This window comes from Zingiber officinale, chromosome 9B, assembly GCF_018446385.1.
Source record: "Zingiber officinale cultivar Zhangliang chromosome 9B, Zo_v1.1, whole genome shotgun sequence".
In the NCBI taxonomy this organism is placed as follows: domain Eukaryota; kingdom Viridiplantae; phylum Streptophyta; class Magnoliopsida; order Zingiberales; family Zingiberaceae; genus Zingiber; species Zingiber officinale.
Window position 1 is genome coordinate 10,524,626 of NC_056003.1, and position 26,112 is coordinate 10,550,737.

At 40.9% G+C, this 26,112-nt stretch overlaps 3 protein-coding genes across 6 annotated transcripts in view; 1 reads left to right on the forward strand and 2 right to left on the reverse strand.

Annotated features, from left to right (window-relative positions):
* The window catches only part of LOC122024266 (YTH domain-containing protein ECT4-like), a 29,121-nt gene extending 23,496 nt beyond the window's left edge, over positions 1-5,625 (forward strand). For 2 of the 3 annotated variants that reach the window (XM_042582845.1, XM_042582846.1), the window contains exons 5-6: positions 4,991-5,170; positions 5,308-5,625. In XM_042582845.1, the coding sequence (XP_042438779.1) occupies positions 4,991-5,170; positions 5,308-5,409 (282 nt within the window). In that variant the 3' untranslated portion in view covers positions 5,410-5,625. The remainder of the gene's footprint in view (positions 1-4,990; positions 5,171-5,307) is intronic. The other variant, XM_042582847.1, reaches the window with a different exon arrangement.
* A 769-nt stretch (positions 5,626-6,394) lies between these two features.
* LOC122024041 (protein FAR1-RELATED SEQUENCE 11-like) lies at positions 6,395-10,617 on the reverse strand. Of its 2 annotated transcripts, none has more exons than XM_042582546.1 (4): positions 10,210-10,617; positions 7,953-8,964; positions 7,639-7,890; positions 6,395-7,235 (listed from the first exon to the last, which is right to left on the reverse strand). In XM_042582546.1, exons 2-4 carry the CDS (start codon positions 8,907-8,909, stop codon positions 6,615-6,617), a joined length of 1,830 nt encoding a protein of 609 aa, XP_042438480.1. In that variant the 5' UTR covers positions 8,910-8,964; positions 10,210-10,617; the 3' UTR covers positions 6,395-6,614. The 2 variants fall into 2 exon arrangements, with proteins under 2 accessions (XP_042438480.1, XP_042438478.1); XM_042582544.1 differs by having other exon boundaries at positions 7,447-7,890.
* Positions 10,618-11,348: 731 nt separating this feature from the next.
* On the reverse strand, positions 11,349-12,215 carry LOC122024840 (ethylene-responsive transcription factor ERF022-like). Its single transcript, XM_042583560.1, has one exon. It carries the CDS (start codon positions 12,144-12,146, stop codon positions 11,658-11,660), a length of 489 nt encoding a protein of 162 aa, XP_042439494.1. The 5' UTR covers positions 12,147-12,215; the 3' UTR covers positions 11,349-11,657.
* Positions 12,216-26,112: the final 13,897 nt, after the last annotated feature.

Genomic DNA, 26,112 nt, shown 5'->3' on the forward strand with positions numbered 1-26,112 from the left:
AAGGTGTCTAGGAAGTTATCCTTAGTAAAGACCTAGAACATCCAAGGAGTACCAATAGATTTTGAGTTCCTATGAGTGTGTTCGCTACACCCTAGGCGGGTTAGAGTGTGTCAACTATAATGGGAAGGGTAATTAACCCAACAATGGTGAAGTTGACGCTTTAGGGCCTTTTCATGGTATTGCGATACCTTAAAAATGAGAAATTGATCTTTACTCTTGAAGAGTAAAAGTGTGTCAATCAAAATTTCTAAGAATTGAGCTTGATTAAATTGACTCAAATATAATAGAATTCAAAGAAATGTCAAGTTGTGTGGCATTTTCTAGAGAGATGAGGGTAACTTAGGTTTATTTTCAACTTAGTGGTTAGTTGATGATACTTAGATAGAAAATTTAGGTATTTTCTTTATGCTAAAATTACCATGATTGGGTGCCCCATCATATGTCATGACATCATGATATACACATTGAAATTACATCTTGCCGTGATATTTAATACATGTCATATCATACATGCATCATTATTTATGATAGTCTTTCTTTTAAAAGTATGCATTTGATGTATGTTATGATCATTATCATGCATAAATTAATAATTTATTGTAATTAAGGACAATGACGTTAATTGACATCCTATGTTGGATGATCAAAGTTTAAATGCCTAGTTAAAAATGCATGATCTCTTAGTTTAGGGAAAACCTAATTTACATCTCACAAAAAATCATAAGGTTGACTTGTATGTGTATTGAGACACATTAAATACAAATGATATGTTAGGAAAATGAATAAAACTCAAGATGTTGATTTAGTGCATCTTTTTGAGTTTTAGTATCATCAAAACAAATGATTATGTGAAGTCCAATTAGGGGGAAAACAAATGTACAAGTCATGTGCACGTAGCCCAAAGATCATGGTTGGAAATTGTTTTATAAAATCATTTCAAAATCATTTTGGAAAACCTGGGTGAAGTTTATTTATTGATGGGAGTCGCTATTGATTAGTTAGACACTAAGATTGAAGCATTGAGATTTTTAATGATTTCTAACTTTGTGTCAATCTTTAAAAATGACATATATTTTCATGGAAAACTATTTTTCCTTGATAGTATAGGATATAAGTAATGTCTACATAAAATTTCATGATTTTTCAATAATTGTAGAATTATTTATGAGTTTATGAAATTGAATTCAGAAATTAAAAACGTCAATCGATCAGGTGACATGGCATAATTGATCGGGTGATCAATTGATAGTGAATTTTTAACGAGCAGAAGCTCGTTGGATCGATCAAGTGATCGATTGAGAGTGGCGTAATCGATTAGCATGGCCATAATCAATTAGTATCTAAAACCAATCGATTGACGATGTTGTTTTCGACTGGAATAGCTTGATTTTAGTCCATTAACCCACGCTTAGTTAACCTAACAATCGTTAACCCTCTGAAATACTTGTATAAGTACAGGCTAATTTTCTTGGTGAAAATGAAAAGGGGGTGGTTTATGGTGAAAAATGTGGAGTTAAGGGGAGATTAGATTTAAGATTGAATCTCTAACCTCATGACTTCATCTTGAGTTTTCCTAAAGATTTAGGAAATTAAAATCATTGTTGGTGCAATGATAGAAATTGGAGCATGCTTTGAGGGGGAGGTTTGGCTAAAAAGCATAATTTTTTTATGATATGGATGAGGAGACAATGGAAGGTTGGAAACTTTCATTGTGATGAATGCTCAAGGTTGAGCATATGAGACAATGAAAGGCATGAGATTTTCATTGGGTCTCTTTGAACAAATTGACTATCGGGGAGAGTTTTTTATGTGTCAAAGGAGGAGAAATATGGGGTTTAGGTTAGAAACTCTCATTCATGCTTTGGCATGGGATGAAGATGAAAGTTGGGCTGATGGGTTAGCCTAACTTAAACATATTGTCAAATATTAAAAAGGGGAAGATGATTGATGTAATCTTCCTTGGGTTAAGGTTGACTAAGCTCAGGTTGACTCGAGCTTGAGTTTTGATGTTTGATGTTTGGATAATATGTGTGAATGAAAAGTCAAGTAGGTTAAGGTTGACTGGAGACTTGACTACAAAGTCCTAATTAGAAGTTAGGCAAACGAGAAGACCTAACTCGAGGTTAGGCAAATGGAAGTCTTAGTAGGGCTGGGCAAACCTAGTTGGCAACTAGGTTAAGTCCAAGGTGGGTTTGCTGGGAGCTAAACACTTGGCACAAGTAAAGTCCTAGTAGGACTAGGCAAACCTAATTGGGAACTAGGTTAAGTCTAATGTGGGTTAGCTGGGAACTAAACACTTGTCACAAGTAAAGTCCTAGTGGGACTAGGCAAACCTAGTTGGAAATTAGATTAAGTCCAAGGTTGATTAGCAAGGAGCTAAACACTTGGCACGAGAGAAGTTCTAGTTGAGAACTAGGCAAGAGAAAGTCCAAGTTGGTTAAGGGTTTATCGAACACTTGGTAAAAAAAGTCTTGGCAAATCAAGTTTGACTGTATGCTAGACAACAGAAAGTCCCAACAAGTCATGAAAGACTTCGGGTTGGGCAAAGGAACCCTAAAACTATATTAGGGGATTAGGGTTATGCAGTCGATTAGGTTATCGATCAAGGCCAAAATCAATCGATCAAGTGCGAGCTTTTCCTTGCGAAATAGAAGGGTTCTGGATCGATTGGATAATTAATCAAGGCCAAAGCCAATCGATCAGGTGGGAGTGTTTCCCTACGAAAGAGAAAGGTTCTAGATCGATTGAGTAATCAATCAAGATTATCTCCAATTGATTGGAGTGTGATTTTTGCAAAGCACAGTGTGCTGAATCGATTTGGAAGGTGCCCAATCGATTGAGTTGTTCGCGAAGAGGCCGAATCGATTGGGAGTTTGCCTAATCGATTGATAAGAGTTCGCGAGCGAACAGTAGACTTTTGAATCGATTGGTCAATCAATTAGAAATTGTCGAATCGATTGGTATGACTTATCAATCGATTCAAGATTTGAAAAAAAAGGTCGTTCTGCAATGTTCGAACGGTCAGCTGATGTGACAATCGATTGGGAAAAGCTGAATCGATTGACGGCGTCAAGTGAACCTTAGAAAAGGATTTTTATGAAGGTTTGAAGGCAAGGCTCGAAATCACTGTTCACGCTAATTTTTTAGCGTTTGGAAGAAAAGTGTTGCTGTACTTTCCAAGCATCAAGAGACTATTCCAAGCAAGAAAACAACAATTAAAGTAAGGTTCATTGTTGTAATTGTTTTTGATTTCTTGTGTAACCTAGATTGCATTTTTTGTATTCTAGCTTGTACAAGACTTCTCCATCTTTAGTGCTATAAATGAGCTAAGCTGAGCCGAGCTTTGGGGTGTTCAAGTTTGTTTGATAAGGTAACCGAGCCGAGCTAAGCTGAGCTTAAAATGAACCAAATTTTTGAAATGATTATTTAAGCTTGGCTTGGTTTATTTTTTATAAGCTTGAGCTTGTTTGAAGAGGGGAGCCTTGGCGCAACGGTAAAGTTGTTGCCATGTGACCAAAAGGTCATGGGTTCGAATTCTGGAAACAGCCTCTTGCAAAAAGTAGGGTAAGACTACGTATAATGGATCCTTCCTCGGGACCCCGCATGGCGGGAGCTTCGTGCACCGAGCTGTCCTTTTTTTTGAGCTTGTTTGAAGCTTGACTTGAGTTTGGTTTATTTAAATGTTATCACGCTCTTAATTCAAACTTGGCTTGAGCTTGATTCGAGTTTGGATCGTTTAGATGTTTTCGAGCTCTCAATTCAAGCTTATTTGATTGTTTGAAACTTTTAGTTGTTTGATTAATTATTGGGTTTGATAATTTAAACTTATTTGTTTATTTTATTTTATTATTTATTTAGCATATTAGAAAAAGTTTTATTAATGAATATAGTTCGTGAACATTGTTCACGAACGTTGTTCACGAACATTGTTCACGAACGTTGTTCATGAACGTTAACGAGTTGAATACATATGTGTTCAAGCTTGTTTGTTTAGTTTGACAAACTATTCAAACTTGTGTATATTGAATGAACATAAGCAAGCTCTTACCAAGTCGAACACCAAGCTTGTTCACTAACGTTTGGTTCATTTACAGCCCTATCCACCTCTGGGAAGGAGCTTTCATAGTGCATCTGTGAATAAGAAGAGTGGACCTTTGAATTAGTCACCTCAAAGAGGTGGAGACTAAGTAAAATTCAACGAGTTAAGATTGCTTCAAGTTTTCGTTGAAACAAATCATCAACGAAGCGATCGAAACTAATCATCCTAACAAATATCATTGCACAATTGAGATCAAAAGAACAATCTGCATTGGGCTAGGTTCTTGATGCAGGTTCTGAACTAGCATATCTTTTATGTTGGTGGCTGAGTTGGCAACATGACTAGGAAGTCGCACTCAGTGTTGAATGGGAGAGAAGTGAGGTTGGGGAAGAAGAAGAAATACGATCAACTTCGCCCGTTGATAGTCTACATGAGTGGGGGATGCCCAGTAGATTATTGAAGAAAACCTTAGAGAGCACTTACTCTGATATCCAGTAGATTGTTTTTATTTACTTTTTAATAGAAAAGCAATATTATATTGCATGGGAGTCGAGTCAGCCATGACATCTGATTACTAGTCACTAACGTCAATTGTCAGACTAAACCCATATCATATGACTTGACTCCAAGAAACTTACATAGCAGCCTATGCTATAAACATACACTTGCGGCATAAACTCATTACGGATCTGAACATTTGTTTGATTTTTGCTCAGTATCAGTTTTAAATCTCCATCATCGTGCTCAAACTCGATCAAAGATAATCTCTTTCATGACAGGTTGTGTTCTGCCGGCTCATCATTCTATATATTCTCATTTTCATATTTAAATGCTAATTGTTTGGGGAACATTTTATGATTCTTGACATTCAAAATTTCTTTGCTTCAGACTTTTATGTTAGAAATATCAAGATATTTCTACATGACCTTTTTTGCACATTGGTTCTTGTAGATAGGGCTTCCACAAGGTCTCCAAATGCTGCAAATTTTCAAAAACTACATTCCAAGAACTATGCTGCTTGATGATTTTGAGTTCTATGAACAAAGAGAGAAGTCACTGCAGGCTATTAGGAGACGACGATCTGCAAGGATGAATTCTGATAGAGAGTTTTATGGCAATAGCAATCATGTGGTACCTTTTGCATCCTTTGCTCATCTCACTGATTTTTTCACCAGTGTTTCTAATTTTCTGATCGAGAAATATGGTTGATCTTATTTTTTAATTAATTTCTTTGTTAATTTAAAATTCTGGCCAATTTTTTCACCCAGAAGCACGTGGAAGAGGCAGTCAGTAATCTGAATGTGACTGGGAAGTCCAGAAACAGGTTTGATCTTCCCTCTCCGTCCAACAGCAGAAGATTTGGTTCATAATAGCACATCCATTTATCTTTCACTACTAGTTGCCTTAAGCCAAATTGTAGCTCCTTCGTTATCTTATTTACGTTTCACAAACTGTAGCTTCTCTGTCAATCTTTTTTTACACATCGATACTCATTGATTGCATCGATGTCAAGGAGAAATATGAGAAATTGGAACTTCATGTCAAAGAAACCGTTTCCTTTGGTTTTCTCTTTTAACCAGCCATCATTCTTTCACTTGATCAAAGTCCCCAAATGTCAATCTTTTATCGTCTGTTGTAATGTTAATTCATTCCTGAAGTGGATTTTCTCGCTTGCCAATGTGACCAGGGGACTTCATATTCTCCACTGCAATGTTTTAGGTATAACTTGTCTATTCATATTTTTCCAAAAGCTTATGATTTTTCTTAAAACCTTAGTGTTTTATTGAGCTAGTTTTTACATTCAAATTAACGTAGTTAACTTTGCTTTCTGGAGTCCACCGTTGGAAATGATGTCGTAGTTCTCAATTTAACAAGGAACTCTTAAGCGTTTGAAAAATAATAAATTTATTAGTTACTATATATTAGAGTAAAAATATGATATCGGTCTAATATTGTCGGTGTCATTTTGCCAAATAATTTACAATAATATACCAAATTTGATATTTTGTCATTCATAATCCTAATTAAATTATCATGTCCTATTATATTTAATTACAACACAAACCAGTTTAATTATTATAACGTATTTTGTCATACTCTGCATTGAGAGTTTATTCACGTTTGAAAGATGAAAAATGATGAGATTATAAACATGTGTAAATGAATAATATTGAAAAAAAATAAAAAGGACAATCCTGTACGGAATCAAATTTATTCTTTTAAATCATCTGCACCTTCATATATGTTTTTTGAAAAAAAAAATCAATACCTGAAGAATAATAATAATAATAATAATAATAATAACAATAATAATAATAATAATAATAAATCCATCTCTCTTTCTGCAAATTATCTACACTTTTAACTTATCCATCTAGCTTGCTTGAAAAAAATATTGAAACCAGATCAGTAAGAAGAATTGCAATCTTCGAAATGTACAAAATTTCGGAAAACACACATGTTCCACCGAGAGTAGGAATGTAGATTGCAGGTGCTTCTAGTGCTCTCATTTCGCTAGACAAAATGGAACCTCTACGAGTTAGCTATTTAGAAGTACTATGCACTAGCAAAATTATCAACCCCTATGACTGCAGTTTGTTGAATCACTAAATGAAACTGATAGGTCCTTTATGCGAGATAAGAGAACCGATATCTCTCTGGATGCAAAATCCATCCTCTCTTTGGACTTTGATGCTTCGGATACCAGAGTTGAGACCATAGACTGCAGCGCCTGCACCTGTTCAGCCTGCTCATTCGAACTGGAACCAATTCCTTGCACCAGGTTTGATGGCACAAAATTAACACGGCGCCATCGGATGAGTAAATAGCGTTCTGGGATCTGAAAGAAGTTTAACGTTGATAGAACTCGAAGAGCATGTCTGCAGAGAATTCCTGAAAATTCAAATGAGTTGCAATTGCAAGAAAGAAGCTCTTCATGTGGGATCCACAGCACTTTCTGCCCACCGTCCATCTTTGTGTGGTGTCTAACAAGAAAAACACCTTCTCCCATGGGAACTGAGGCATAATGTGCAGCCAAGACAAGCTCATCTTGAAGCTTACTGAAGGCAAATGGGGTGAGAACTGAGGCTGCATGAGCTTCCATTGGAGTACCTGTTTTGAGACAGATATTCTGCAAGTTCTGTTGCATGATCTGTTGCTCCCCCATTTGATCTCTGAAGTCAACAGCTACTGCAACCTGAATAGAAACAATATTAATTTTTTATAAAACATAATAAATAAATGATCCTAGTGGATTGGATTCAGTGATTTTAATGGAACAGATATTCTTCTTCACACAATGTCATCAGAAATAACTAAGTCTGCCTCATTCTTCATGCAAATTCAAAACAAGCATTCGAAAAATGCAACATATCAAACAAAATAAACGAGCCTGTAAAGAGTCATACTTGTTCAACAAAATGAGCAAGACGTGACTGTGCACTCAAAAACCTCTGAATGAATGCATTTACTGACTTTGATGTGGTTTTTAAAGTCAATCCTGCAAGGAAATGACTTCTGAGGTATGGCAATGCCCATTGTGTTCGGAGAGTGAACAAGTTTGCAATATGTCTATTGCTATGAAGTCCAAAGGAGCTAACCATTTCCCTCCATCCGTGCTCAAAATCATCTGGTCTTTCCAAGTTATATAGTCGATAGAATTCAACCTTCCACTCATTATACCGCTCTCCAAGAACTGAATTGAACCATGATGGGAACTTTGCCATAGTTAGCCACACACAAAGCGCATGTTTTGTTTTTGGCATCTCAACAGATATTGCTTCTCTAAGACACGTATTCTGGTCAGTCAAAATTGTTCGTGGAGCTTTACCATTCATGAAGTTTAGAAATACCTGTTCCAAACAACAGTGTTAATAGCATGAAGAGAAACAAAATCAAGATTTTGTGTTAGCACCTTTAATGCCCAAGTGAAAGATTGAACATTCTCCTCCTGTAAAAGCACACAACCAAAGAAGCAGGGCATTCCATAGTTGTTCATGCCAACCCAAATTCCAAGTGGCAAATCAAAAGCAGCCAACCGATGAGTTGTGTCAAATACAACTGCATCGCCGAAAATCTCATATGACTGGACTGACGAAGCATATGACCAAGCTATCCCAGTAAGCATGTTATTTTGATCAAGTGTGAAATCATACTTAAAATTGGGTTCTTTCTCCTTGATGCTCTTGCACATTCTAAGGAGGTCAATTCCCTCCTCATTCTGACTTACCTTTCTGAAAGATTGAATGAGGTTTCTCACATCCTTTTCTGTAAATGGCAGATACCCTGGCTCAACATGCTTTTCCAGTTCCATAAGTCTCATCATTTGCTGCACGGATATACCACTTTTTGCAAACATCTGGATGCGCAATTTATCAGCATCAGAAATAGTCCGATAGGCAGGGAGGAATCGGACTTGATTAGGTTCTAACAGCTCATGGTTGTGGTGATTTGCAAAGCCTGTGACTCTCCACTCAGAAACACCCATGTCTATGTTTCTGCTTATTCGCATATATGCTTGACATCCACATCGGGAGGACTTACGGTTCCTTTGTGATTTAGTATCGCTAGTTGCCTTAACAGGAGTATTGCCAGCACGGTGACATACAAAATACCGCCTTGTAAGTCCCTTCCCAATACCATCTTTCCCTTCTGTCCGATGACGGCGAATAGAGAAACCACATCGCTTTGCAAACTTACTGTAAAATTCATATGCAGTGTCATGAGTCTCAAACTTTTGGCCGATATAAGGAATGACATCAGTAGATGGTTCCAATGAAAGTCTTGTGTCATCTTGTGACTCTTCAGTGCTGCTTGTGTCGTCCAGAGACAAGGACCTTCGTTCTGATGGATCATTATAATCATTTAACATGGCTCTAGATTCTTCATTAATGTTTTAGCATCAGAAGAATTAATTAGACATTGACCTGCTTGATAAAAAATAAAAAGCACCATATCAAACCTGGATCAAGGAAATGGTAGAAAATGCAAATGCATAAGGTTTGGCATGTCAGTTAACATATCATAAGCTAACAAACCAAAAGACTGATTAAGGTAAGATATTCCATAATAACAGAAGAAAATAGCAGCAAATACAAGCAAAAAAGATTAAAATAATTCCTCGACATAATCATAAAATTTATATCTGGGGTATTTGAACTTTGAATATTTTTTTAAAAAAAATACTATATCATCATATCTACATTAGGCACCACCAGGTAATTTATGATGCTGATCCATAAGGAAAAAAATGTTCTTAGATGAGAATTTGGTATGAAGATATTTAAACTTAGGTTAAAGCTAAAAAAAACTCTAGAGAGTATATTCTATCTAGATTTGTCACCGCCAGGTTGCTGCTTTGATGTTGACTCACTTAAGAACTCTTGCTCATGCTTATTCCAAAAGAAATAAGCCACCGGGTGTTCATGCTTATTCCAAAAGAAATAAGCCACTGGTCTTCAACTGCAAACTCCAAGTGAACACTGCAGTCTGCCTAATACCCTTCTCTAACAAAGACCAAAAACGCTTCTTGTCATTCACCAGCTTAGTGTGTTTATGTAATAGTTTTTTACTGTAGTACGATTAAGCATTTCTTTTTCTTTTGCTAATTTTTATACAAACATATATATTAGCAAAGTAAAGGCAAAAGAGACCAGGGGAAAATTCACTGCATAGTATATAAGAGAAATGTGTACTAGATTTCAAGGTTTATTGTGCAACTATATAAAGATTCTTCCTCTTAACAAACCACTAACAAAGCAATCCTTTTTCTTTTTCTTAAAAATGTGCGTTATTGTTCTCTAATGGAAGCTGTAAAAGCAGTACACCTCACTTCTCATAGCAAACCATTCACAACTTTTACATTTGCAGATATCTCTTGCATCCACCACATTTGCCTCTCCACTTTTTGTAACTCCTACAAGACTTCTAGTTCACAAACAATTCGAAAGATAATATGATTGTACCATCCCCCCGTTTATTATGCCTAGGGTTTTTTGAAACCAATTTGTCAATCAACTAGCCAAATTATCTCAGGTACACGCAATAAAGAGTTTGATTAATTCTTAAATTCCCACCAGACCAGCCATAACAAAGCCTATCATCGAGGGGAATGCACGCAGCCTGAAACTTTTTACAACGGATACCACTCAAACAATGTTGAAGGATCCTACCTGCATCAGATTGGAGAAGAGGAGGAATTCGTCAGAACCGAGAGAAGATCGGTCGCCAAAACCCGAACTCACACTCATCGCCTCGCACCCATCTTCCCCCGTTCTCTGCGCCGGAATTATAAAGAACAGAGGACCAAGCCCGGCCGAAAGAACTGTCGCCGCTCGCAGAGAACATCGTCACGATGAGACGGTAAAGAGTAGGAAAGGAGCCAACCTCGAGAAGAGGAAAGCGATCTCCCGGCCAGATCCAACCTCGAGAAGAGGGCTCCGTCGCTACAGTATCTCCAGAGGGATTTTCACCGACCGCCGCCGCAATGACGCGAGGGAAAGGGAGGCGGCGAGTCGTAGGGATCGAGGAGGAAGATGTCGTCGAAATGAAACGAGAACTGGAATGGACCGAGGAGGAAGATGTCGTTGAATCGAAACTTATTGGACCCGAACCCAAGTACCAACCGGTAGGTATTTGCTTCCTCATCCGGCCCATGGGCCGGTCTGGGTTAGTTGGACTATGGGTTTAATCAATATGGTGTATATATCAAACTTTTAAGAGGATAAAATCTTCTACTATTTTATATGTGAAAGTTAAATTAAATAATATAATTTTTATTATTGTTAGTTATCATTTAATATTAGCATTATATGATGATGTTACGGGGTCCTACGCGGCCAACCCCGTGCTGTGTTTTACCCCCAAAACTCGACTCGGCGACCGTTGCCAGCATGCTCGCGCTGCTTCACCCGCAATAAGATCCAAAATTGAAGATGCCGAAATCTTTCACTTAAAAGCTCGCGGCCCTACAATGACCGAGTGCAGCTGTGCCTGTTTGCTCCATCCTCCATTTCTCCTTTTCCCACCACTTGGGGACCTTCGAGTGTTGCGTCAATGTCACAGAAAGTTGAAACTTAATCCTATGACACAGTCATACAGTCACCGTCCCCTCCTTCCTCTTCCTAATTACCTTCTTCAACAATGGGGGAAAACTTGCTCGTATCACACTGAAACAAGCAGCTGTCTCAGTTCAGTTCAACAAATTCCTTTTGCATTGGGAGTACACGCACATTCGAAAAAAGCGGCCTTGCATTATATTCTGTTACTGGACAATTAATACACACTTCACTTGTTAGCATACATCAAGAGATTAAGCAGATCGAACCTATACAGACTTGGATTAAGAGAGGAGATTAATGGAGGTGTTTGCACTGCTCCAGTACTTAATTAGACTGAATTGATCAGCTAGATGACTGTGAGAATTAACCGATCGAAGTTGGATTCCCCTCTCTCTCTCTCTCCCTCTCTCTAATTTATTTCTCTGCAATGCAAAAACTGCAGACTTCCTGCAATGCCATCAAACCAATAGGAAGAACTCTGTGTGACTGTGTTCACTTTGCCGGCCACCTGAATCAATGGCGGCGAGCGCGCACGCACATTTGGAGCACGCACCGCCTGCTTAAAGGAATATTGGATCCCACAGAGAGGCGTGGTGCTCCCAGTACTCCTCCACCTCGCCGACGACCTCCCCTCCCCACGCGGGCGGGCTGAGCAGGAGCGCCTCCGCCAGCTCCGCCCACATCTTGGGCGAGTCCAGCCCGAGCTCGTCGTTTCCCAGGCGCTCCATCGCCGGCGGCGGCCCGGCCGTCTTGCACCGGAGCCGCGCGGCGGCCTCGAGCGCCGCCGAGCGGATGTCCTTGGGATCGGAGGTCCGGGGGAGCGGCAGCTGGTCGGCCGAATCGGGGAAGTTGAGCTGCGCCTCGCGCCCCTTGAGGCGCAGCGCCGCCACGTCGTGCGCCACCGCCGCCATCTCCGCCGACTCGAAGCTCCCTAGCCAGATCCTCGTCTTCTTCCCGGGCTCCCGGATCTCCGACACCCACTTCCCCCACTTCCTCTTCCTCACCCCGCGATAGTGCGCCGCCGCCGCCTCCGCCCTCATCCCCTCCATCGACACGCAGCAGCAGCAGCAACTGTTTGTCAAAATGCCTCAATGGTCGATGCGTTCGTGTTCCAACACTCTGCCTTAATTAACTATATATAGGCAACCGAGAGAGGTCAATTGTGAGGTTGGTTCCGCGAACTGCATCTTCTCTTGCATGGATTCAAATACTTGAACTATAAAGTAAAATATAAAAACAAGATGTGAATAGTGTTGAATCTATGCGCACGTAAGGGGACAAGATCAAGCTAAATGATTGCATAAGATGATATGGAGATGTGTGGTTTTTAATGCATGCAATGCATCAGGACTCAGGAGAGGAGAAAGTGATGTGTTTGCTACGGATAAGGTCTCTTGTCACATACCATTAATTAATTAATTAACAAATAAGAGAGGGGGCTATTAATTTTAGGAGGTACGTGAAGACAGCTGGAATTATTTTGTTTTGTTTTATTTTATTTAATTTCGGCGATGTGCTTCACTGGCTTCCAGTTCAGTTCGATGGAGAAAGGGAGAGAGGGAAGGAGTTGCGTTTGTCGTATATCGCGATATATGCGAGAGTTTGTAGTAATACTCCCGTAGCAGTTGCCACGGCGACGGGCAAGGGATGGCGCGTGGACCCCGCTGCGGCGGCAAGAACGGGCACGAGCGCGGTTGACCGTAGCACGGTGGTGGTGGGCTGAGTGTCCGTACGAGACGGTGTGTGGGGGGCGCGTCCGCATCTGAAAATATTGGGGCCCGACTCACGTGACGTGACCCCGGCGATCCCAAACTGAATGCTCTCGATCTCCATGCTACTTAGAATTATATAAACATGTGATATATTAATATTTTTATTATAATTATTTTACCAATTATATTATTGATACATCGGTACTAATTGGCCCTAGTCGAGTCGGTCTGACTTGATTCGAGCTGATCCGACTTTCCAACCTTTTTGGTTTGTTGATTTGCAATGGAACTCTTTCGGAAGATGCATCTCTTGGGATTCTCTCCAGGCGCCTTTTGAGTATTTAATTTAGATATCTGAGGGAACTCATTAGGTTAATCATGACTGTGTTATTCTTTGCAGAATCACTTAATTAAGTTCTAGACCAATCCAAACTTGTTGACTTCTATCAAAGATTTTCTTTGTCATTATCTTAAATGAAAAGGTATTAGTGATAAACACCCCCTTTATGAATGTTTATGTTTCAAATTAAGATTTTCTTTTTTAAAAAAAATCAAATAATATTTTCTAATTTAAAATCTCATCTTTGGTAGGAGGTCACCTGTAAACTTTACAGCTGTTGAAGTTGTCATAGGAGACCTTCCTTTATATGTATTTTAAAACCACTTTTATCCATTGCAATCAACATGGTTTTGCCAAATTAAAGTTGAGATAAATTTTCCTCATTTTTTGTGTTGGCAAAGCAGACTAAAATTCATCAAACAAAGCAGACTAAAATTCATCAAACAAAGCAGACTAAAATTCATCACTTAGACAACACTTGAAATGAAACACACATTCACATCATGAAAAATATTCCTGGATTACACTATGGGTTTTCTGGTGTATTGTCACTCTCAAAAATTATTTGTGTTTTATAGAGTTAGAAAATTAATTATTGTTGGAAGGGTTTTTCCTTTACTTCAAAATATTTATTAAAAAAATACGCAAAAGAAACAAGTCTTTGGTAACAAGTTCCATGACAAACTCATCCTATGTGAATTTGGGCATGAGTATTTCTAATAATGCAGAGGTGATCAGAGGGGGTTACATGGCATTGGAAGTTAATAGTCCTATTGAGTAGTGGTCAAAGTTAATGGAGAGTTATTTCTTAATTCTGTAGCGCCCTGATCTCGGCTCCAAGTAACCCAGACTCCTTGTAAGGTTTCTCGACTTCAGGAATGACCCTAGCTCTAAGCAACCCAAACTCCTTGCAAGATTCCCCGACTTCGAAGGGATCCCTAACTCTAAATGGATCCCAGACTCTTAGACTCTCTGAAAGGTTCCTCGACTCCAAAGGGGTCTCATACTCCCTGAAAGATTCCTCGACTCTAAAGACAACCCACTTAGAGGCAAACGTTAGCCATCGCTCATGGAAGATGGGGCAGTGTCATCGTTTAGCTCGAAAGTTATGGTTAACTCCTTCATTTATTTTAGGAGACATAGATAACGTTATTGAGAATCTCAGAACATGTGAAGAACATGGGAATACAACTACCATATTATAAAAGTTAACCCGATCCTATGAGCACAGATATGCACACACATGCATCCAAACTCTAACTATTGTTCTTCATTCTCTTTCCTCCACCCCCACCGAAAATTCACTTAGACATGAAGTGATTGTTGGAGCAATCTAGGTGCCATAGGTTTTGATATTTGGGCAAAGGATTAAGTTAGGTTTATTGTTATATTTGATATGCATTGTGAGTGTGCAGGATACAGGTACAACAAGGAAAGTCTAAGTGTGATCTTGGCTAAGGAGGAAAGTCCAAGGATGAGTCTTGGCGGTGTAAGTCCAAGCATGTAGTCTTGACAATGTAAGTTCAAGTGTGACTTGGCAATGGATGAAGTCTCGGAGGCGCGACCTCTTGGCAAAGGAAGACTCGACAATAATAACAAGGCCGATGGAAGCTCCAGAAGGCAAGACGTGAAGGATGGGGAGACATCCGAGAGACCCAAAGCTGATGGAGAAGTCTAGAATGCTAGGTCTAGGTTGGTCGGGCGAGGATGATGTTGGACAGCTGGGGTCGATTAGAAGGGGGGTTGAATAGCCTGCAAAATTAAAAAGGCAACCCTTCTCGACTTTTCAACAGAATAACACTTGCATAAAATAATTGAACAAATAAAATAGAAAAGAAAGAGGCACACAGGGATTTACTTGGTTACAACCGGAGAGGTTGTTAATCTAAGGAAAGTATCACACTAACTATCTCCTTCAGGCGGAGAAACCTCTTACAGCAATGAAACGCACAAAGAAAGAAGCTAAACTCTAAATGAAAGCTTACAAGTGTTAGAAATGAATTGCTTGAGTTGCTGAAAAGCTTCTAGACCAAGGCTGTATTTATAGCCTTTGTTGGGGCACCCCGAAGGAGTTCCGGGCTCCCTGGGGGGGGGGGGGGGGGGGGGGGGATAAAACTTTATCTCCAATGCAACGGATCACACTTGACGCGATCCGGTAAAAAATCAGCCTCCGGGCGCTCGGACGGTCCGTGCACCCGGAATGGATCCGAGCGCCCGGACTATTAAGTCAACCAAGTTGACTTTCTGGTCCGGGTCTTCTGCTCTGGTGCTGCTCGCCTCGGTCCGGGTCTTCTGCTCCGGTTCTGCTTGCTTGGGTGATCTCTGTCATCCGGAATAGGGCTCACCCGAACCCAACTTCCGGTCTTCTCGAGCAGGCTTCCGCTCCGGCTTCTCGTCCCTCGGAATCGTCGTGTGCTTACTTCTCGTCCGCCAGCGTACTCAGCTGCAGTCTTTGTCCCTCAGTCGCACCTCGTGCCGACCTTCTCGCTAACTGTGTCTCTTGCTCCTCGAGCAGCCTTCCGCTCCAGCTTCTCGTCCCTCGGAACCACCACATGCTTCCTTCTCGTCCGTCGGTGTACTCTTCCGCAGCGCCTCGTCCCTCAGACGCACCGCATGCCGTCCTTCTCGCTAGCTGCATCTTCCGCTCGACTACCTGTGCTCCTAAGCTCTTGCACACTTAGACACAAGGTTAAAAATACACAGGACTTAACTTAACTTGTTGATCACACCAAAACAACATTGGGGTTCCAACAATCTCCCCCTTTTTGATGTGAGCAACCCAATTTAAGGTAGGGTATATAGACATAAAAATAAACTAACTAATTTTGTAATAAAGTGTAAAAAGATAGAAAATTTAAATTTTTGGTGGTCTACCTCCTCCCTCTAGACTTATACTTTTCCTTCTCCCCCTTTGATCACAAAAAAAATTAGGTTCAAAGAAAAAACTCTAAGGGAAAAATTTGTAACTTTGAAAAATTTTGCAATAAAAGAAAGAAATGTTCTAAGTTAAAAGATTTCTAACTAAAACTTTAAGTAAGAAAATTTTCTAAGTACAACTTTAAGTAAAAAAAAATTCTGATTTAGAAAATTTTGTAAAAATATTTTTGAAAAAAATTTTAAGTAAAAATTTAAGCAGAAATTTCTAATTTCAGAAGAACTTTTTAACTTATTATTTTTTTTCTAAGTAAAAGTTTTACGAAAAAAAATTCTAAGTAAAAAAAAATGTTTAAAAGTCTTTTTAAATCATTATTAAATTTCAAACTTTAATGCTTTATCAGAAAGTTAATTAAACATTTTATTTCAATATTTTGGCTTTCAGGTCGTGGCAAGGCACTAGGCCTTCTTGCTTATTAGAGCAACAACCACTTCCTTAGACAAAGCCTTATAAAAAAACTCACTATTTAATTTTCTCACAGAAAACGCTAAATCCAATTAAAATTTAGATTAAGCAAGACTTAAGAACCCAATATAGGTTCCAGCCAACTGGATTAACTAAAAACTTCTTAGAGACATATCTTTTTGAAATGTTCCTAATTTGTCCCTTATGATATCTAAAATATCAATTTAAATTGTTAAATTTTCTAACATTGGTATTAGATGAGCATGCATGGGTTTTCAAATTATCATTTTCTACTTTTAATTTTTCATTTTCTAATTTAATCTTGTCGAATTCTTCTATAGGACAAGATTTAGCTAATATTATTTTTAAATTCTTAACTTTTTTTTTTCTAATTTACAACAGTCTTTAGTTTTAAATTTAACAAACTTAAAGAGTTTATCAGGAGGAAGAGATCGTACCTGACTTACCTTGTTGATCTCGTTGTCCGTGTCTCCCCCTGAACTGCTGCTTTCTTCCGACGTAGCTCCCCCTTCATCAATGCTCTCGATGCTCATTTCGGAAGAGCTTGAATCGTAGTCGTCGTCTTGATGACTCGCCATTAATGCAAGTCCGGAGAAAGCTTCGACTTCCGATTCGGACGACATGTCGTCCCACGTCGCTTTTAATGCCTTGCGCTTTTGGACAGACTTCTTGCTTTGATCCTTGTCCTTGTTCTTTAGCTTGGGGCAGTTGTCCTTGACGTGCCCTTCTTCGTCGCAGTGGTAGCAGCGCATGGTCCTTTTCTTTTTATCCTGCGGATGGTTAGTTTTTCTAGACTTACAAAGATTCTTGAATCGTCTTACCATCATTACTATTTTCTCGTCGTCGAGAGAAGACTCCGCCTCAGGTTCATCTCTTGATGCTTTGAGGGCGACGTTATTCTTCGGCTCCTTCGTACCTGCACATCTTGATTCATACACTTCAATTGTAGAAAATAATTCTTCTAATGTAATTTTTTCTAAATATTTTGAAATATAAAATGCATCTACTAGTGACGCCCATTTTGAATTTCTAGGAAAGGAATTTAATGCGTACCTTAGCGAATCTCGGTTACTTACCGTCTCTCCGATATTCGAAAGTCCGGTGATGATTTCCTTTATTCTTGAGTGCAGATGCGCAACTATCTTGTCTTCCCCAAGTCACAAGCTGGTGAGCTGGTTGCGGAGTAAATCTCATTTTGCGAGCTTGGCTTCGGACGTTCCTTCATGCAGCTCGAGGAACTTCTCCCAGAGTTCCTTCATGGAGTCGTAGTTGCCGATCTGGTTGACTTCTTGTGGTGGAAGAACGGTTAGTAGATGGTACTTAGCTTTTCCATTTGCCACGTAGTCGGCCTACTCCTTTTTCGTCCAGTGGTATTTTTCATTACCTTCTGGTGCTGTAAAACTGAATTCCATAATTAACATTAAATCAAAATCAGTCTTAAAAAATACCTGTATTCGCTTTTTCTGGCTAGCGAATTCCCCTTCGAACTTCGGCGGGTAGATACTCGGTCCGGCCATCGTCTTTGCTTCGATCGGCGGTTAGTCCTCCTGAAGCGCCTTGGCTCTGATACCACTTGTTGGACCGCTGGGGCCGGCTAGAAGGGGGGTTGAATAGCCTACAAAATTAAAAAGGCAACCCTTCTCGACTTTTCAACAGAATAACACTTGCATAAAATAATTGAAGAAATAAAATAGAAAAGAAAGAGGTACACAGGGATTTACTTGGTTACAAGCAAGGAGATTGTTAATCCAAGGAAAGTATCACACTAACTATCTCCTTCAGGCGGAGAAGCCGCTTACAACAATGAAGCGCACAAAGAAAGAAGCTAAACTCTAAATGAAAGCTTACAAGTGTTGGAAATGAATTGCTTGAGTTGTTGAAAAGCTTCTAGACCAAGGCTGTATTTATAGCCTTGGTCGAGGCGCCCTGAGGGGGATAAACTTTATCCCCAACGTAACGGATCGCGCTTGACGCGATCTGATAAAAAATCAACCTCCGGGCGCCAGAATGGTTCCGGGCGCTCGAAATGGATCCGAGCGCCCGGACCACTAAGTCAACCAAGTTGACTTTCTGGTCCAGGCCTTCTGCTCCAGTGCTGCTCGCCTCGGTCCGGATCTTCTGCTCCGGCTCCACTTGCTTGGGTGATCTCTGCCATCATGAATAGGGCTCACCCGAACCAAACTTCCGGTCTTCTCGAGCAGGCTTCCGCTTTGGCTTCTTGTCCCTCAGAATCGTCGCGTGCTTCCTTCTCGTCCGCCAGCATACTCATCCGCAGTCTTCGTCCCTCGGTCACACCCCATGCCGACCTTCTCGCTAGTTGAGTCTCTTACTCCCCGAGCAGTCTTCCGCTCCGGCTTCTCGTCCGCCGGTGTACTCTTCCGCAGCGTCTCGTCCCTCGAACACACCGCGTGCCGTCCTTCTCACTTGCTGCGTCTTCCGCTCGACTACCTGTGCTCCTAAGCTCCTGCACACTTAGACACAAGGTTAACAACACACAAGACCTAACTTAACTTATTGATCACACCAAAACAACATTGGGGTTCCAACAGATGAGTGTTAAGTGAATGTACTCGGGGGTTAAATCTCAGGATTAGGGGTTTACTGCAGCACCACTGTATTATTACTGTAGCAGTATTGTAGCAGTCGACTGGTGTTTTCATCAGTCGTCTGGTGTGGTCAACTAAGCAGTCGACTAGGAGCGAACAGAATGCTTCTGTTCGTTCAGTTAGTGTGGAGCAGTTGACTGATGGAAGTATCAGTCGACTGGTATCGAGCCGTTGGGTTGTAACGATCGAATCTCCACAGAGGGCAGTCGATTGATGGTTTTGGAAGTCGACTGGTAGGCTGAGTTTTTCAACTCGTGGCCTATATAACCAAGCATTGGAAGCTTGGTTAAGACTGACGAAATAGACTTGGTTAAAACCTATTAGAGTCTCACAAGCCCTTGTGTGATCAGTATGCTTGTATTCAGGTATTTGTGGTGAGGTTTCTCCACCGACAAGGAGCTTGAGCTAGCTGGAGGTTTTCCGGGGAGTCATCCACCGACGGATCGAGATCGTCTACCTTACAGACAATCGTGGAGTAAGAGTAAGTGATCTCCGAACCATGTTACATAAACGTGTTAGAGGAATCGATCGATTTGGGGTGAGACGCTATTCACCCCCCTAGCCGACGTCAAGGTCTCAATAGTGGTTTCATTAGGAACCCCATGACCATCATTTTAATCTTCTTTCCCTATTTGCTCTCCCCATGCCTAGTGAACCTATCCATAAGTCCTCATCGTTGCTTGGCACTCGATGACCTAGTCAACATTTATTCCTATTCACTAGCCGCTCATTTATTAGCTTTCTCATGCAGGATTAAATTGACATCGTCTATAAAAATTCTGAGTTAAGAACCGAACTGAGATGTTAAGATGGATGATACCAAAATACCTAACGTCATCGCCATGACAACGGACGATTTCAAAAAGTTGGTTGCTACAACAGTGCAGGTAATGATGCGGGGATAACCCTAGCAGTCGACACCACTTATGCCTAATCCCTCAATGGAGATACCGCCCCAATAGGTTGAAGCACCGTAAGCACCTCATTAAAAGTCGACTTAACTTGCAAGAACGCTTATGCAATGTTCCCCACTCAAGTCAATATGTCGGTTATGATGGAAGAGTCATTAGAATTCTCAGGGGAGACCCCGCATTGGAATCCAGTGAAAGAAAAAGCCTCCGCGTTTAGTAAAGCGAAGACCCCCTGAGGTCCTTCATATTTGAAGAGCATCTTTTTGGATGAATTATCATCATATTTTTTAGCACTATAGATCGATGAATATAGTGGAATGACCGACCCCAAGGACCATCTATGCAAATTCAAACTGTCTATCTGTTACATCAATATCTTTCAAGATGAATTATCATGATATTTTTGAGCACTATAGATCGATGAATATAGTGGAATGACCGACCCCAAGGACCATCTATGCAAATTCAAAAGTGTCTATCTATTACATCAATATATAGATGGTGTAAATGTTGAGTCTTCCTGACAACTCTATCGGGCTTGACATAAAGATGGTTCATTCGTCTCACCATCTCCTCCATTCGGACCTTCGAGGACTTCAAGACTGTATTCATGCAGCATTTCACCACCAGTCAAAGGTACTAGAAAACTCCACATGACCTATTTGCCCTCAAGCATAAGCCTAAAGAACCATTGAAGGAATATCTGTAATGGTTCAATTAAGTAACCATGGATACTCTTTTGGTTACCACGGAGGTGCAAGTCTGTGCCTTCCCACAAGGCCTAGCAAATGAGGGTTTATTTAGGTCTTTGGTAAAAAAAATCCCTAGTCAACTTTCACGGGCTGCAGAGCACTCAAATATGTTCAAGTGGTGGAAGCTCAGTTAACAAAAAGAAAGGAAGTACCGACTCCGACCCCTGCTCCTTCTCAGCTAAATAACAAAGCTCCCCCTTTTCCTTTATGGAATCGGGAGGTCGCACACCGAAAAGGAAAAAAGGTGGTGCAAATGGTGGATATGGCCCCGACTCCTAATATGGAGTCTGGTTAAGGGATCCTTGAGGAAGATCACAATTGTGCCTACCATTAGTCGGATACTCACTCCACTTGAGACTACCACTAATATGCAAGGTAAATAAGATGAATGACTGATCAACAGAAAGTCAATAGGAGTCGGCCAAGTAAGAGAATCTTCCTCGAGCCATACAAACATCATCGTCATCCCAATCGAGATGCTTGATACTAATTACCAGTCAGATTAGTAATCTCACTCTCCTCTTTGGGAGCCCTAAGGTTCCACTTAATCTCATCAAGAGGCAGATGAGGGGAAGGACAAAGACAAAAAGAACAAAGGCAAGATAGATCTTCGAGGGATTATAAACATGATTTTGGGAGGCTAAACAGATGGAGATTCTATTCGCGCCCAAAAGGCTCATGATCAAGGCTGGAGAGTTATGTAGCCAATACCAGTCCGGGAAAAGGGAAAAGTCCTTAAACTAGCTTCGGGCCTAAGAATTTGGTAAAGATAGAAACTGTAGGACCGTTGGGTCGGCTAGAAGGGGGGGAGTTGAATAGCCCTGAATAAAACACAACCCTTTCTCGAACGATTAAGCTAACACTTGAAAATTAGATTAAGCAGAAAATAAAGCATAAAGACGAGGCATCGGATTTGACTTGGTTACAACCGGGGAGGTTGTTAATCCAAGGAAGATGGTCTCACTAAGAACTCCTTCAGGCGGAGAAGCCTCGTTTACAGCAATGTAGGCACAGAAAGACAGAAGCTTATCTAAACAGTGGAAGCGCACAAGTGTTGTTTACAATTTCTGAATTGATGAAGAGTTTCTATACCAAGGCTATATTTATAGCCTTAGTCGGGGAGCCTGGAAGGGGTTTCGGACGCCCTGGGGGGATAAAACTTTATCCCCAACGTTCAGATCGCGTTTGACGCGATCTGGTCAAAAAACCAGGTCCGGGCGCCCCGGGCTGCTCCGGGTGCCCCGGACAGCTCCGAGCGCCCCGAGCCTAAAAGTCAACAGCGGTTGATTTTTTCATTCGGGACCTCTGCTCCGGTTCGGTTCAGCTTGGTCCGGGTCTTCTACTCTGGATCTGTTCGCTTGGGTGATCTCTGCCATCCGAAAAAGGGCTCACCCGAACCCAACTTCCGGTCTTCTCGAGCGGGCTTCCCTCCGGCTTCTCGTCCCTCGGAATCGCCGCGTGTTTCCTTCTCGTCCGCCGACGTACTCATCCACAGTCTTCGTCCCTCGGACGCACCGCTTGCCTTCCTTCTCGCTAGCCGCGTCTCTTGCTCCCCGATCAATCTTCCGCTCCGGCTTTCTTCCCTTGGAACCACCGCACGCTTCTTTCTCGTCCGCCGGTGTACTCTTCCGCAGCACCTCGTCCCTCGGACTGCCGTCCTTCTCGCTAGCTGCGTCTTCCGCTCGACTACCTGTGCTCCTAAGCTCCTGCACATTTAGACACTAAGTTACAACAAACATGACCTAATTTAACTTGTTGATCACACCAAAACAACCTTAGGGTTCTAACAATCTCCCCATTTTTGGTATGATCAATCCAAGTTAAGCTAGGGTTAAAATAGACATTAAACAAAATTAAGTAAATTAACTTAATTTGAAATTTAAGGGCAAAAAGATAGATAAGATAAAAAAAATTAAATTTCTATCTACCTCTCCCTAGACTTATACTTTCCCTTCTCCCCCTTTGATCACAAAAATTGGGGTTCCAAGAAAAACAATCTAAGGGTTAAAAATTTAGTAAATCAATTCTAAGTAAAGTTTCTAAGTAAGGTTTTAAAAATCTGACTTAGGCAATTTAAAAAAAAATTCTAAGTAATTTGAGCATAAATTTCTAATTTCAGAAAATCTTTTAACTTAAAAAAAAATTTCTAAGTAAAGATTATTTTTGAAATAAATTTTTCTAACTTAATCATTTGACAATTTTTAAGAAAATTTTTCTAAGCAAAAAAAATAACTTAGTCAATTTAAAAAAAAATTTAAGTAAGTAAATTTCTAAATTGAAAAAAAATGTTTTGAATAACCTTTTTAAAGAATTAATTAATTCTTGTATTAATGATTTATTAGTAAGTTAATTAAATATTTATTTCAATATTTTGGCTTCCAGGTCGTGGCGAGACACTAGGCCTTCTTGGTTATGGAGTAACAACCACTTCCTTGACAAAGCCTCATAAAGAAATTCTTTGTTTAATTTTCTCACTTAAAGCGCTAATTTTAATTTTAAAATTAATTTAAGCATGACTTCGGAACCCAATATAGGTTCTAGCCTACTGGATTAACCAAAAAAATTTTAGGGACATATTTTCTTGAAATGTTCTTAATTTATCCCGGGTGATATTTAAAATATCAATTTAAATTATTAAATCTTCTAAAATTGGTTTTAGATGAACATGCATAGTTTTTCAAGTTATCTACTTGAATTTTCAAATCATCATTTTCATGTTTCAATTTTTCATTTGCTAGTTTTAATTTATCTAATTCTTCTAAGGGACAAGACTTAGCTAGAATTACTTTTAAATTTTTATTTTCACTTTCTAATTTGCAGCAATCTTTTGTTAAAAGTTTAATGAAATTAAACATTTTATCGGGAGGAAGAGATCGTACCTGACTTACCTTGTCGATCTAGTTGTCCGTTTCTCCCCCTGAGCTACTGCTTTCTTCCGACGTGTCTCCCCCTTCATCGATGCTCTAGATGCTCATTTCGGAAGAGCTTGAGTCGCAGTCGTCGTCTTGATGACTCGCCATCAGTGCGAGTCCGGAGAATGCTTCGACTTCTGATTCGGACGATGTATCGTCCCACGTCACCTTCAGGGCCTTTCATTTTTGGATAGGCTTCTTACCCTTCTCCTTGTTTTTTGTTCTTCAGCTTGGGGCAGTTGTCCTTGACATGCCCTTCTTCATCGCAGTGGTAGCAGCGGATTGCCCTTTTCTTTTTCCCCTGCAGATGGTTAGTAGATCTAGATTTACAAAGTTTCTTGAATCTTCTTACCATCATTACCATTTCCTCGTCGTTGAGAGAAGATTCCGACTCAGGTTCGTCTCTCGAAGCTTTGAGGGCGACGTTGTTCTTGGGCTCCTTCATTCCTGCACATCTTGACTCATGCACTTCAAATGTTAAACAAAAATTCTTCTAATGAAATTTTTTCTAAGTCCTTCGAAATGTAAAAAGCATCTACTAGTGATGCCCATTTTGAATTTCTCGGAAATGAATTTAACGCGTACCTGAGTGAATCTCGGTTACTTACCTTTTTTCTGAGATTCGTGAGTCCGGTGATGATTTCTTTTATTCTGGAGTGCAGATGTGAGACTGTCTCGTCTTCCCCAAGTCGCAAGCTGGTGAGCTGATTGCGAAGCAGATCTCATCTAGCGAGCTTGGCTTTGGACGTTCCTTCGTGCAGCTCGAGGAACTTCTCCCAAAGTTCCTTTGCAGAGTTATAGTTCCCGATCCGGTTGACTTCTTGAGGCGGAAGGACGCTTAGCAGATGGTATTCTGCCTTACCGTTCGCCACGAAGTCGGCCTGCTCCTTTTTTGTCCATTGATATATTTCCTTGTTCTCTGGAGCTTCAAAGCCAAGTTTCATTGTTAAAGTTAATTCAATATCGGTGGTAAAGAATACCTGCATATGCTTTTTCCACGTGGCAAAATCCCCTTCGAATTTCGGCGGGTGGATGCTTGGTCCGGCCATCTCTTTGTTGCTTCAGACGGCGGTTAGTCCTTCTGAGGCGTCTCGACTCTGATATCACTTGTAGGACTGTTGGGCCGGCTAGAAGGGGGGGTTGAATAACCCTGAATAAAACACAATCCTTTCTCGAACGATTAAGCTAACACTTGAAAATTAGATTAAGCAGAAAATAAAGCATAAAGACGAGGCATCGGATTTGACTTGGTTACAATCGGGGAGGTTGTTAATCCAAGGAAGATGATCACACTAAGAACTCCTTCAGGCGGAGAAGCCTCGTTTACAGCAGTATAGGCACAAAAAGACAGAAGCTTATCTAAACAGTGGAAGCGCACAAGGTTTGTTTATAATTTCTGAATTGATGAAGAGCTTCTGGACCAAGACTATATTTATAGCCTTGGTCGGGGCGCCTGGAAGGGGTTCCGGATGCCCTGGGGGAGGATAAAACTTTATCCCCAACGTTCAGATCGCATTTGACGCGATCTGGTCAAAAAACCAGGTACGGGCGCCCGGAAGGGTTCCAGGCGCCCCGGGCTGCTCCGGGCGCCCCGGGCTGCTCCGGGCGCCCCGGAGCCTAAAAGTCAACAATGGTTGACTTTTTCGTTCGGGACCTCTGCTCCGGTTCGGCTCGGTCCGGGTTTTTTACTCCGGATCCGTTCGCTTGGGTGATCTCTGCCATCCGGAATAGGGCTCACCCGAACCCAACTTCCGGTCTTCTCGAGCGGGCTTCCCTCTGGCTTCTCGTCCCTCGGAATCGCCGCGTGTTTCCTTCTCGTCCGCCGGCGTACTCATCCGCAGTCTTCGTCCCTCGGACGCACCGCTTGCCGTCCTTCTCGCTAGCTACGTCTCTTGCTCTCCGAGCAATCTTCTGCTCCAGCTTTCGTCCCTCGGAACCACCGCACGCTTCTTTCTCGTCCGCCGGTGTACTCTTCCGCAGCACCTCATCCCTCAGACTGTCGTCCTTCTCGCTAGCTGCGTCTTCCGCTCGACTACCTATTCTCCTAAGTTCCTGCACACTTAGATACTAGGTTAGAAACAAACAGGACCTAACTTAACTTGTTGACCACACCAAAATAACCTTGGGGTTCCAACAGAAACTCTCCATGATGACACTTTAGTGATCAAGACTTTTATTGACAACTATCTGTAGGATCGAAAGAGTGTGATATAGGGGGGGGGGGGGTGAATATCTCTCTCTAAAAACTTTTCTTTTTAGCATTTTAAAGACAATCAGAATATGCACCGGAAAGTAAATGACTCGTTTGGTTACTTCGTTCGGAGCCTAGGTCGACTCCTACTCCAAGACTCGCGATCCTTGATCGCATCGTTAGGCAATTCACTAAAACTCTTCTTTCCAAAAACTTCGGAAAGAAGCAGT

Excerpts from the sequence above, each read along its gene's own strand:
- LOC122024840 (XM_042583560.1), bottom strand. The coding sequence starts at position 12,146 with ATGGAGGGGATGAGGGCGGAGGCGGCGGCGGCGCACTATCGCGGGGTG.
- LOC122024041 (XM_042582544.1), bottom strand. The coding sequence starts at position 8,909 with ATGTTAAATGATTATAATGATCCATCAGAACGAAGGTCCTTGTCTCTG. Across the intron at positions 7,891-7,952 it reads CTTTCACTTGGGCATTAAAG|GTATTTCTAAACTTCATGAA; the intron begins GTGCTAACACAA and ends TGTTTGGAACAG. Across the intron at positions 7,236-7,446 it reads TTGCTCATTTTGTTGAACAA|GTTGCAGTAGCTGTTGACTT; the intron begins GTATGACTCTTT and ends GTTTCTATTCAG.